Here is a 13,197-nt window from a genome sequence, read left to right as displayed (position 1 = left end):
ACGCTGACAGCATGCTGTACAGTCAGAGTCGATATAAAGTAGGGTTGGGTTGGGCTGGGTAAGAACAGAACTGAACCTTTGCCCCAAACTTGGATTAAACCCAAATCTAATTTTTGAGGTTTGAAAAAGTTTAACTTGCCATTTTAAAAAAAGAAGAACTTAATTTAAGCAATGTGCTTCGTGTTATTTGCACCTCCTTTTAAACAGTAAATTCAGGCGCATACCGGTTTAATACTGTCTTATTAATAGAGCTGCTGTAGAATCCAACTTAAGCACTCATAACTCTTGTACTACACTAATAATGATGCTAGGGGTCTCAGGTTACCAGTATGTCGTCTTAAAATGATATGCCATTACTCTAACACAACTTCCTTTCATGAATCCCCAGGACATGTCTGGCTTTAAGATCAGTTTCAGTGTTGTTATGCGCATTACTTGGGGGAGGGGGGAGCGGGTATATGTTTTGTTTAACAGTCAATGCAGTTTCAGTTGTTTTGTTCAAGACATTTCTAAAGATGAATTTATTTCTAACGAGTTTAGAGCTCTGAACTTTATACACTGGTCAATCAGATTGTTTGATTAGTCTCTCAACATTTAATTCTAGTCCTTTTATCTAATGCATGCAAAAATGTTTAAATAGTGATTTTTTTTTTAAACTGTTAAATCATTAATGGAGCACAATTACAGCAGACCAATGCATTACCAGACTCTTCTCTTTTAGTCTAAATTTTTCTGAATCCTTCATTCTGAAGGAAAATCTCCACAGCAGGAAATCTGAGGAGGGAGCAGTGCGCGAAATTTAATTGTAACACTGGTATGTTGCACCTCTGCAACTGTGTATGGGTACTGTATGTCTATACTGCAATGTAAGCCCAGGCTCAGACTCAGGCTTGAGACCAAAACCCCTTCTGTCTACACACAAATCTCTCAGACTCTGGCTTGGACCTAGGGTCCTAGGACCCTGCAAGGGTGGAGGGTCTGAGCCCATGACAAGCCATGACCCAGGGTTCAAGCCCTATTGTTTTGCAGGGTAGATGCAGCCTCACTTGACTCAGGTCCTGGGAGACTGCCAAAAGTATCCAACAATCTCATGGACCAACTTCCTTTATCCTAAGAATCTCCAATTGACTCAATTGAAAACGGAAGCCATCCTTCTTGGTGCACTGCAGCAGCTCAGTGAGTCAGTGTTAACCTTTCCATTGTCTTCACCAAGCTGCAAACACACCATCTGAGAGCCTTCTGTGTTTGCAATAGAGACTGAACAGAACAAGCCTTTTCCAAAGTGCGCTGCTTCGTGGTGAGGGGACCACAGCCAGCTTTGGTGAATCTCTGGTGCGAGGCCAGGAAAACTGTGGTAAAACTTTAGTAAAAGTACCAAGAGTGACCAGCATGCATACCAGCAAACTGCAAAGAAACTGGCAGCTTTGCCAATTTACTGGACTGGTGACCAGTGCAGGGAGCAGATTAAGCAGCTCAAGAGCAAATGTCAGAAAACGAGGGACCAGATCCACGCCTCAAGCAACTTGCTGGCACCCTGCCTGTTTTATGAGGTGTTGGACTGGCACTGCACCCAGGACTGAGCCAACTGTGGTGTATAATGACCTGGTCAGCTCGGATGTGCCCTGCCAGCCGCAGAATCTAGCATGGGGAGTGATGGGAGCCGGCAGCAGACACGGAGTGAGGACCATGAAGTCACTCTGTTGCTGAGGCGGGTCCTAGAGCACACTTTGGAACAGGATCAGCGGCAACTTCTGGGTCCATACTCAGAGGAGCTGTTTGATGCCCCCTCGAGGAACAGCCCGCTGCTGAGCCTGCAGCAGACATGGATGGGACAGAAGCCGCCCCTGAGGCTGGTAAGTTTCTGGCTCCAATTTAATATTTATTGCTACAGTAGTGGGAGGGATTTCCACTGTATGGATCAATGCAAAAGTTCTGAGAAGCTCAGGCTAGCAGCTTGTAGCTGCTAAAGGCAGATTGCATCACAGTGCCTTGGCGCACCCCTCCCACTCGCATGGAGTTCAAAATGGTGACTGGGAAATGCAAACAGTAAAGAACCGCTCAGTATTTTTACTGGAAAGGCACAGATTTTTGCTATGGCCACTCCTGTTTTTTAAAAATAACCTTACATTGTCACGCCTTTGTTTGCTGCTCTGTAATCAATCAATGGCCTAGGGACCTTCCTGGAAACTGTGTATATGTGTGTTTGGGAAAATGTGATCCATTTTCAAAACTAATCCATTTCAGTTAGAGGAAGTCCATGCCGTCCATAAGTGACTAACATTTATCCCAAGTCTGACTGGGGTTTGAATTTTTGCCAAGAAATGTGAGCGCAGGGAGGAGGAAGGCTGTGGAGTTCTGTGTGGTCCCATGCAGCCATAACTGGGTAAGCCCTGTGGAAGCTAATGCAGCATCCTGTTGATTTCCTCATGAATTCTGACCCAATCCCAGGTGCTGATAGCTGCAAACATTTCCTGAAGCAGGAACCCCAGATAGGCATATTTTCCAAGACCACTTTAGTAGCTAATTAGGCCACTCTATTCACAGGGTCAGATTTACACCTTACACACCCATAAGGTGCATCTTCAGCACCCCTACCTCCTGCCTACAGCTGACCTTTGTGTTTGCCAGAAAAAATGAAACTTTTAACCTTAGGCGCCGCATGAATGCCGGCACCCGTAGGCACGTGTCTACTGTGCCTACTTGGAAATCCGGCAGTGTCTACTCATAGATGTGCTACTCAGTCACTATATATTTGAATACTTCAGCTGCCTACACTGCAGGTTTCCTACCAGCAGCTTTGCCAATATGCCACCACAAGATGGCCTCCAAAATGTGAAGTCCTGAAATGATAGGAAAAGTCTTTTGTAGCAAGGTCACTGACTCCTCCGTACCCCAACATAAGTAGTTCTCAGAGTAGCAGCTGTGTTGGTCTGTATCTGCAAAAAGAACAGGAGTACTTGCGGCACCTTAGAGACTAACAAAGAAAGCTTATGCTCAAATAAATCTGTTAGTCTCTAACGTGCCACGTACTTCTGTTCTTTTTATAAGTAGTTCTGCAATTTTTGTAAAACAAAAACAGCTTAAAATTTTTAACTTACCATTGTCTCTGCATTACTTTAACTAGGCCGTGTCCAGGGAGATTCTGTGGACTGAAACATCTTTCACAATATATCCCTCCACAGCTTGACCCCTGACAGCGCAGGACAAGCCTGGCCCAGCATACCTTCTGGACTGTTCCAAGAGAAAGCATTTCTGTGATGAACTTATGGTTTAACAAGCAGGGCCAGTACCCGAAACAGAGGGACTTATGACGTGAGAAAAAGTGTGCCAAGAGGCAGGAGGAAGACTGAGGCTTTCTGCACAGCTAGAGGTCAGTGTTTCAGCGTGGGACCAGGCAGTTGCTACGCAGTTCCTGGTGTTTTGGAAATGTTCTTTTGTAACTGTTTGGATATTGCAAGGGCAGTTGCCTGCATGGCAATGGGTGACTGTTGTATTGTTTCAACATATTTATAAATAAAGCCTTTTATCTCATCCAAGTTTATTGCTATCAATGCATCTTGAAATAATAAAGCTAAACACATGATTGGAAACAATTAGGAATTAATAAACAAACACTATTCCTCCATACAGTTAGGTACAGCAATCCACTCTTCAATCACTTCCTTATATGAATACATATTGTGACTCATCCCCCACCCCCATTTTGTAAGTGGTCATGTCATTAGTAAGTACATTGTGTGGCAATCAAGCACTGAACTCCTCCAAGCACTGAACCCACCCCAAAGCAATTAGCCCAGTCCCTCCCCCGCAACAAGCACATTCATAGAGTACTATTCCCTCTCTTCCATGGGGCCATGCAAGTCCATAATGTGGGAGCACAAAGCATCCCTGACTTCTGATGCCTGGGTGCACCCAGGGCCAGCTGTGCTAGGTGCACTTTCTGGCTGAGGGCACTGATTCAGCGGCCTCTCACTGTCATAGGTCCATTCAGGGGGAAATGGCTCACCTCTGGCTCCACAAAGATTGTGAAGAGCACAGCAAGGTACACTAATGCAGACAGCATTGATGACACTGGCATCCAAACACGTCTGTAGACATCTCCAGTGGGATTGCAATCTGCCAAAAGCACATTCAAACAACCATTCTACACCTGCTCATCACGTAATTAAATCATCTTTTGTCAAGGCCTCTGAAATCAGGGCATGATTCATATGCCAAGGCAAAAGGGAGCACATAGGGTCCCCCAGAATAATGGTAGGGACATTTATAACCATGTCATTTGGTGGGAATAGTGTCCCAGCCTGTCCATGAATGTAGACTCCTGATTGGTGAGAAACCCTGGCATTGTGAATTTTCCCAGTGAAGCCTACATTGACATTCATAAATTGATCTTTGTGGTCCACGAGGGCCTCCATAACAATGAAGTAGTCCCCTTTGTACTTTATGTACTCATATGGTCCTTGAGGAGGATAAACTATGGACACACGACTCCTATCAATGGCCTTGGCACAGTTTGGAAACCCCATTCTCTCAAAGCCAGCTATTACCCCAGGAATAGTTTTGTATGCCTGCCATCTTGGAGTTAACCAAACGCCTGATTGCCTCAGAAACCTCTGCCACTGCTGTACCCACTGTCAACTTTCCAACACCAAACTGGTTGACCACATTCTGGTAGCAGTCTGGGGTAGCCAGTTCCAGACAGCAACCTGTTTCTGAGCAGGCAAAGGTACCCTCATGCCTTTATGTTGAAGCGTTGGGGCAAGCTGCTCACAAAGCTCCAGAAATGTAGCGAAAGGTCTGAACCCACTGCTGGTCATCCCAGGTCCCTATGACAATGTGATCTCACCAGTCTGTGCTTATGGCCCAGCACCAGTCTTGGTAGGAGGCATCAGTGGCTATGCTGAGTGTAACAAGCAGCATCAGCTAGTGTGAGTCTGCCATGCCAGGTTACTCTTCTTCTTCCTGCTGCTCCATCCAAAGCTCTGTTACGCTCCTTTGGTGTGTCAGAAAACGCTGCCAAAATGTCCACCAGTGCCTCATGGAAGCTCTGCCTGTTTCCTGACACCGGAGTGAAAGTGCAAGCAAGAAAACTTTTTGAAAAGGGGTCTCCTCCGTGTTTCTTGGCAGGCTGTGTTGGCTGGTTATAACTTCCTGTGACATGCAGGGTGGGCAGTACAGTTTTCCTACAGTGCACCAGTCAAAGGGCTAGAGCGACCACATTTCGGGAGAGTGCTAGGAGCCTGGGATATGGTTGGTTTGACTCGGGTCTGCATGCTGCACTGTGGAAGCCAGAGCCCCAGGTTAGAAAATTGTTAACGTAGGGTTAAGAATCAGTGTAGATGCTCAGGCCCTGGGTTCTCGAACAAAGGTCAGCTGATTTGAATCTCTCTCTAACCCTGGTCTTACATTGCAATGTAGACATACCCTATGTGATTCTCCACTCCCCCTCCACGTAACTGCGTATAAAGGGGATGCAATGAGGATGTGGCTAAAGGAAAAAGGGCAGAACCAGCATTTTATGTCCCCAGATGCATAGGTGCCAACTTCTTCTGGTGCCGGTGGGTGCTCGACCCCAGCCCTGGCCCTGCCCCGACTCCACCCCTGCCCCACCCCCATTCAAACCCCTTCCCCAAAGTCCCCACCCCAACTCCACCCCCTCCCTGCCCCTATTGGACTCCTTCCCCAAATCTCTGCCCCGCCTCTTCCCCACCTCCTCCCCTGAGCATGCTGCGTTCCTGCTCCTCTCCCGCCCCACCTAGCTTGTTATGCCGTGAAACAGCTGTTTTGCAATGGCAAGTGCTGGGAGGAGAAGCGGGGATGCGGCGTGCTCAGGGGAGGAGGTGGAGGTGAGGTGAGCTGGGGCGGGGAGCTTGGCTGCCAGTGGGTGCAGAGCACCCACCAATTTTTCTCCATGGGTGCTCCAGCCCCGGGGCACCCATGGAGTTGGTGTCTATGCCCAGATGGCATGGTGCTCCAAACATCCTGCTCTTAAGTTACTCTAAGTGTCTGTACAGTTAGTCAGTCAGCCATCATCCCCAGCTACAGAGACTTGTATTGCACACATTGCTCCCTTTCCCAGTCAGAATTAGTGGGTGTGATCAGGCCCCATATTTTCTCCAGTACCACCTTAGCCAATGCCTCATTCAGCCTGACTCTTGATGCTCCCTGCCAGCTCAACAGTGGCCCTGCTCCTCATGGTCACTTGCCCAGCTCAGAGGCAGATTAAGGTTTCCTGGGGCCCTGGGCCAGAACAAGTGAGGGCCCCTCCCCACCCCTTCCATCTGAAGCCCCGTCCACAGCCCCACCGCTTTCTGCACCTTTCCCGGGGCCCATTCCTATTCCACCCAGGGTCCCCTCCATTCTCCCCCCCCCGCCCCACTGCAGCCCCAAAGCCCATTTTGCTCCTTTCTGCCCCCCACACTGCAGCCCCAAGACCAGAGAAGTTCTGTCCCTGGGCCCCCCCTGGGGTGCAGTGGGGAGTGAGAGCTCCTCCAGTCCCAGGGCTGCAGCAGGGGGGCAGAGCATGGGGGCTTCCCCTGCCACCCCATGGCTTCTGCCAGGGACAGGTGGGGGGCACTGGGGCTTCCCTCACCCGTGGGCTTCTGCCAGGGATGGGATTGGGTCCACTGTGGGGGGAGCTTCCCCTTCCCCACCCGGCACTGCTGCCGCAGAGCAAGGTCAGGGTGCGGGAGTTTCCCCCGCCCCCCCCCCCCCACCCAGCGACTGGTGCTCTGGGCTTCTGCCACCCGGCAGCAGATTTTTTCCAGGGCCTCCCAGTTGAACGGGGCCCCTGGCATGGGCCCCGTCGGCCCAGTGGCTAATCTGGCATGGCCCAGCTTCTAGAAATTATTTTATACTCTTTCAGAAGAGAGCCAGCCCTATGACTCCATAATACTTAGCACTACTGCAGCTAGCACTCTGCCTCTTCAGAGCACTAGAGCAGCTATTTCAACATGGGAGGTGGAACCTGTGAAAATGTCATAAAACTGGCTCTCCTTTAAACTTAGTATATGCCCTTTCATTCTAAAGCACTCCCAAAATGCTTAACCAATTAAGCATTGGGCCATGTTCTGCAGTCAACTTCTGGAACTCCTTGCCTGAGGAGGTTGTGAAGGCTAGCACTATAACAACGTTTAAAAGAGAACTGGATAAATTCATGGAGGTTAAGTCCGTTAATGGCTATTAGCCAGGATGGGTAAGGAATGGTGTCCCGAGCCTCTGTTTGTCAGAGGGTGGAGATGGATGGCAGGAGAGAGCTCACTTGATCATTGCCTGTTAGGTTTATTCCCTCTGGGACACCTGGCATTGGTCACTGTCGGTAGCCAGGATATTGGGCTAGATGACCTTTGGTCTGACGAACGGTATGGCCGTTCTTATGTTCTTAACTCCACGTGCAAACTACTATTGAATCAATGAGAGCTGTATGCTCATGTCATGTCTAGTATCTGATCTTACAACAACAACCTCCCCCCACCGCACCCCACCCACACACTTTCATAGAAGATTACAGGCTAATCCTGTGTGGCACCTACTGAGAGGCACAGCACTAAAGGTGTAAACCCTGGGGAAAGGGGAAAAGCCCCGGGTGTAAGTTTGAGCAGCCCACAGGATTGATCTAACTTCCAACAGCCTCCTCCTTTGGCCTTGGCTACACTGGCGCTGTACAGCGCTGCAGCTTGCTGCGCTCAGGGGTCTGAAACGCCCCCCCCCAAGCGCAGCGAGTGCAGCGCTGTAAAGCGCCAGTGTAATCAGCGCCTGCGGTGCTGCACGCTCGCTCGCAGCGCTGCAAGCTATTCCCCTCGGAGAGGTGGAGCACATACAGCGCTGCGAGAGAGCGCTGTGCTGTGAATCCCCACCAAGTGTAGCCAAGGCCTTTGATCAGAATCCCAATAACTCTGAGCACTAAGGTTAGGTCCCCTCTCAGCCCATCTACCTTGAGGCCTGTGAGACAATAGGCTGCATAGGATTGCTTAGGCTAGCCTATGGTACTCCCGCAGTGGAGGAGTTCCTTTTGATTCCTTCACTGCCCTCTAGGCTGCTGGAACTATGTGCAGGGGCTGGAGTGAGAATTGGCCTCTGAATATCGGTGGGGGTGGGGGTGGGGAAGGAGGGGAGTGGAATGTGCCATTTGCCCAGCAGCCCAGTGTGTTTTATTTATAAGTAGGGTAGGAAATCACCTTTGCTCCTGGTAAGGATACAAATACGTTAGAGATGAGCTTTAAAGGTTCAAAGCGTGTGAGCATGTTTGGACTGTACAGTAGGAAGATGGGCATGGAAGGTCATCTACAAACTCGGAGGACTGAATTTTATGTCATTCAGTTTAAACTGCACCTTGCTTCTGTTTGTCTATCTCTCTCTCTCTTGTTCTAGAACGTGGGTCTGGTCACAGTGACCTCAACACCTCTGAACTGTGGTCCTCGCCTCAGGGTGCTGCTCCAACGCCCCAAAAATGAGAAGTTACTCTTGCTGCTCCCTGTTGGGTACCCCAGCAAAGATGCCACTGTGCCTGATTTGACACGAAAGCCACTGGATAACATTAGGGTGGTTATGTGAGCATGGAACAACCAAAGAAAGAAACTACTAAAATGCTCACTGTAAAGCAACAGCCCACTATCTGCTGCTTTTCTGTCTATTATACACAGCTTCTTTGTCCTCTTAAATGTACCTGTGGGTCTGGCGGTTTATACCCATATGCCTTCTTAGCACTAGTAATTGCAGTGGCTGCATCCAGTAATAGCAGCAAGCAATCAAGCTCTGTGAATCTGACAGCTGCTATTATTGATGAGGTTGGTTGATTGTTCCAGGGGATATGCACAATAGCACTTCAATTGCTTTTATCTCTTCAGTTTCCTCTCCCCGTTAGGGAGCGACTCTTTCCCTGAATTGGAAAGAACCTCCTCATCCTGATATCTTTTGATTGTCACTTGCACAGTTATCTTCACTTCGGGGGTTTCAGCAGAGCAAGGCAGCAGAGAGGTTAGCAGAGAGTAAGCCATTTGTACATTGCTTGATGTACACCAGTCAAAGATCCCCTGCCCACCAGCTGCATTATCCTTTGCAGAGGAAGAGGATATCTTCACATATGTTAGTACTACTTCTGCTTGACTGAGCTACTTGGAGGCCTTGTCTAAGCTAGACGTTTTCTCTAAACTTCCTTCCTTTGCTGCCACTGGTGCAAGTCCCCATTAGGGGAAATCTAGGGCAGACATGATACCCACGATGTTCTAACTGGTGTCATCTACATGTGCTCTGGCCAGTTAGGTGGCATGACAGTGAAAATGCTGGTTCCCTGTCTATGCTAGTGCTCCCATCATTGCTGCCCCTAGTGAAGCAAATAGAGGGCATGTCTACACTGCAATTAATAACCCATGACTGGCCCACACCAGCTGACCTGGATTCGGGCCAAGGGGCTGTTTAATTGCAGTTTAGATATTCAGGCTTGGGCTGGAGCCCAGGCTCCAGGACTCAGCAAGGTGGGAGGGTCCCATAGAGTAAACCACAATACTGACTTTGGATCGGTCTGCACACAGAGGTGCTCCAGCTTAACTGAAGTTGTCATTTTTAACTGATTTTGTTAAACACATGCAAAAGACTATGTGTGTGGACAGTCTCATTTTGAAACCTTTTACTAAGGCAAAGTTACAATGAAATGTTAACATACTACATTGTACATCATTTCTTCGGGATCTGGTTAATATTCAAAGAACCTGGCTAAAAATTCTGGCTGGGTAGCCTACCTCCTCTTACACTAAAAAGGGTGAGCATATTTCTAAACACCCATCCTCTTTTTGGAATTTATCTTGTTTATGTATTGATATGAAAGCTTTTCATTACAAGGACAGTCCATATTTTACTATATCAGAGTTCTGTAGGAGGAGGTCACATTTTCCCAATAAAATGCAATACAAAGTCTAACAGTAAAAAAAAAAAAAAAAAAATTTTTTTTTTTTACTTGTCATTCTACTTACAGTGCAGATGCTTTACTGGAGAGTTAAGTAAGCAGGTCAGGGGACCTCTAGGAAGCCAGCATGTTGTTTAAGATAAAGCTCTTTAATAATTTCCTTACAAAACCATCTAATTCCTGCACATAACCACCACATGTGCAAGTATGTTCCCTTTTCTCCACAACCACTGCAACAGAGCACCTCTCTAGCAGCAAAAATATTGCTCTTAACTGGAGTCAAATGCCATCTATGTGGTCATTCATAAACAATTTCTATGAGCTACTCTCTTGTTTTGGTCTAAACCAGACTTACTGTGGTTTAGCTTAAGTTTATTAGGAAGAGGTTTAATCTATACAAAACTAAGGCCTTGTCTATAGGGAAAAGTTGTACTGGTGTGACTTCAATTAGTTTTTAAAGGAGTATAGTTAATTTGGCGCAAAGCTGTGTATGGACACACATTTCGGTTTAGCTTACACCTGTTCCCAGTTGACTTAAGATAAACCAAAGTTCCTTTTAAACTGAAATAAGTGGGCCCACCTACGGGTTTCGACTTGTTTAACTGAACCAGTTTAATTAAACCAGTGTGTGTGAGCAAGGTTCTATATTATAGGATGGTGGTTAAAACAGAAAACACAAAATGAACTGTCAAAAAACAAAAACTGTTCTCTTTTTTCCATTCGTTGACTCTGGAAATTAACATTAACACATCAAAAAGAAAATGAGCCTGTAAATTGTTCATCAGTTGTATGGAACTGACTCTGGTGAAGATTCCATCCAGCAAAGAACCTTTGACACTGCAAAGCACATGTAAAAAACAGAAAAATATCAATCCAAATACAAACATCTTGATAGTATTACAACTGTTGATGACGCTGTATGAGAGAACCTTTTCAATCATGTTTAATGCTGCTGTTATGTCAAGCCTGCTTAGATCTGCCAATATTCTACAATTGTGCTATCATTTTTAAAACAGAAGTGAAATTAGAAGATAAGAAATTTTGCTCTTGTGTTTTCCTGCAGGACTTTCTCAAATAAAATGAAACATTCCATCTACAGTGGTTATTCTCTTATTAATTAAAGGCTTTTAACTTGTTTGGTTCTAATAACTAATATGGGCAGAGACTAGCATGGTGGAAATGTCTCCCGGGCATTTTGTGAGGGGTTTCATTTTATATTCAGCCACCCATTAAAAATTTGAACCACGGTAAACCAGAGGTTCCATATTTTCTGAAGAGCTCAGCACCCAGCAGCTCACCTTGTGACACTTATGGCCAGGTTTTCAAAATGGCTCAGAACCCAGACTACAGAGCTTGTGAAAATCTGGTACTGAGTGAGCAATACACGAAAGCCTGGGAAATCAAAGGTGTAAATGGAAAACACAAAGCTCTTAAATCATCTAGTCCATCTCCCTGCTAATTCAGGGTTGTTCCCTACAAGACACTTTCTAATGTTTTCATTATTCAGTTTCTTACTGTGCTTAGTTACAGCTCAGAAGTTTTTGATTCTTAACCCCCTTCTGAATCTCACCCAGTAGAAAGCTTGGCCTTTGAGAAGCTGTTAGCATGGAATAAGGATGATAAACTCAACTTTCTGATACCCCAGAAAGCTCTAACGGCTGGCCTCATATTTCAATAGAGTATGATTTTTTCCCCACTGAAATAGTTATACTAGTATAAAGGTGCCTTATACCATGATAGCTTATTCCCCTTCCTGTGTGGGAATAACTGTGCCAGTCGGCAATGCAAGTAGGGCAGTCCAGTCCAGTACGCCATACCAGCAAGATATTTATAGTTGATATGGCGTACCGGAAAGACACAGGAGGAGCAGAACATGGGGCCACCGGGCGGCCCCACACCGGCAGCTCCTCCAGTGTGGCTGTACCGCCCCCAATCCTGCTGCTGTACAGACGGAGGAGACCCTGCATGGAAGGGCTGGGGCGGTAGAGCGGCTCCACATTCTGCTCCTTTCGCCACTGCGGTTCTGAAGTCTCCAGTGCAGTGGGAGGAGGAGAAAGCCCCCCCCCCCCAGACACCGGTAAGGGGGGTAGATCATGGGAAGGGGCTGGGGAGAGCATGGAGACCTCGGGCTGGGAGGGTCATGTGAGGTGGTCACCTGCCCCCCCCCCCTCTCGTTAGCTGCTTCCCCATCCCGTACCAGTAAGAAATGGAGTGCACTTGCACCACTGGTACCAGTTAAAGCAGTACAATTTCTGTGTGCAGAGAAGCCCCAAGAATCAAATCCAGACCCGAGCTGGGTCCTAAGTAGCCAGCATGGGCAGCGCAAGAGGGGATTGAATCCTTAATGCCTGATTGTGGATCTACTCTGCATAAGCCACTTCAGCTCAAAAATGAAGGAGCAAAAGTTAAATAAAGAAGCAGAACAGCATATAAAAAAAAGAGGTAGGCCAAAGCTGAGTGCTGCTTTCACTGAAGTCCATGGAAAAATTTCAGTGAGGGAAGAGGTAGGCCATCACTGTCCTTTCAAAAATCCCACCCACCTTGTATGACTTAGCCACCTCACTATTGTGGGGCTTATCCTATATTCAGTCATGACTCAGACTTGACAGGGTCTTTTCATTGTTCCTCTGCCTCTCTTACATATTACTTGTTCCACATACTGGAGAGATCTGTAACATCCTTGCTTCTCAGTCAAAAATGTGACTGGGATGGCTGGGGCACACACAGGCTTGCTGAAAAAATAAGGAGAAGCCTTAAAGGTATGAAGAGTGAATATCACTTGTGCTTCCAAAGTTAGGAAGAAGGGGCATGCTTGAATCTTGAATTTGCAATGCAGCACGTGCTGTCTACCCGCTGAAGATCACATCTTTTGAGCAAAAAGACAGAGGATCTCTCCCTTTGACTAGATTTGCTGTGTTCACAAGTAAAACACAAACCAGGAAGAGTCTTAAGAGCCAGGGGCAGCAGCCTTATTGTCCTGTTGTGGTTACTGGAAGATGATGGGCCTGGCCCACCAAACCTAAAGGCCTAGTCCCTCAACATAGGGGAGGAGCTGTTGAACCCAGGCCACAAGTCAATTCTGGGGACAACAAATGAAAATACAGGAACAGGAGTGAGGACCAAAGGTTAAAAATCAGGGAAGCAGAAGGGGACACCCAGTAGAGAGTTCCTGACAGCGCCCACTGCTCCTTAAAGGCACCTAAGGAGTCAGTGGTCATGCCCAGAGGAACTCTGAGCAGAGGCATGACTTAACAAGGGATCAGAGATAAGCCCCTCACAGAGCACTCTCCTTCCTC

General features: G+C 47.2%; 1 protein-coding gene across 1 annotated transcript in view; it reads left to right on the top strand.

Moving 5' to 3' along the window:
- IYD (iodotyrosine deiodinase) overlaps positions 1–10,999 on the top strand; it is a 29,312-nt gene extending 18,313 nt beyond the window's left edge. The window contains exon 5 of the mRNA XM_034765429.1: positions 8,371–10,999. Within this exon, the coding sequence (XP_034621320.1) occupies positions 8,371–8,553 (183 nt within the window). The 3' untranslated portion in view covers positions 8,554–10,999. The remainder of the gene's footprint in view (positions 1–8,370) is intronic.
- The last annotated feature ends 2,198 nt before the right edge of the window (positions 11,000–13,197 follow it).

The sequence above is a fragment of the Trachemys scripta genome, chromosome 3, assembly GCF_013100865.1.
Source record: "Trachemys scripta elegans isolate TJP31775 chromosome 3, CAS_Tse_1.0, whole genome shotgun sequence".
Taxonomy (NCBI): domain Eukaryota; kingdom Metazoa; phylum Chordata; order Testudines; family Emydidae; genus Trachemys; species Trachemys scripta.
Note: the sequence above shows the minus strand (reverse complement) of the source record. Positions and strands in the feature narration are given on the sequence as shown.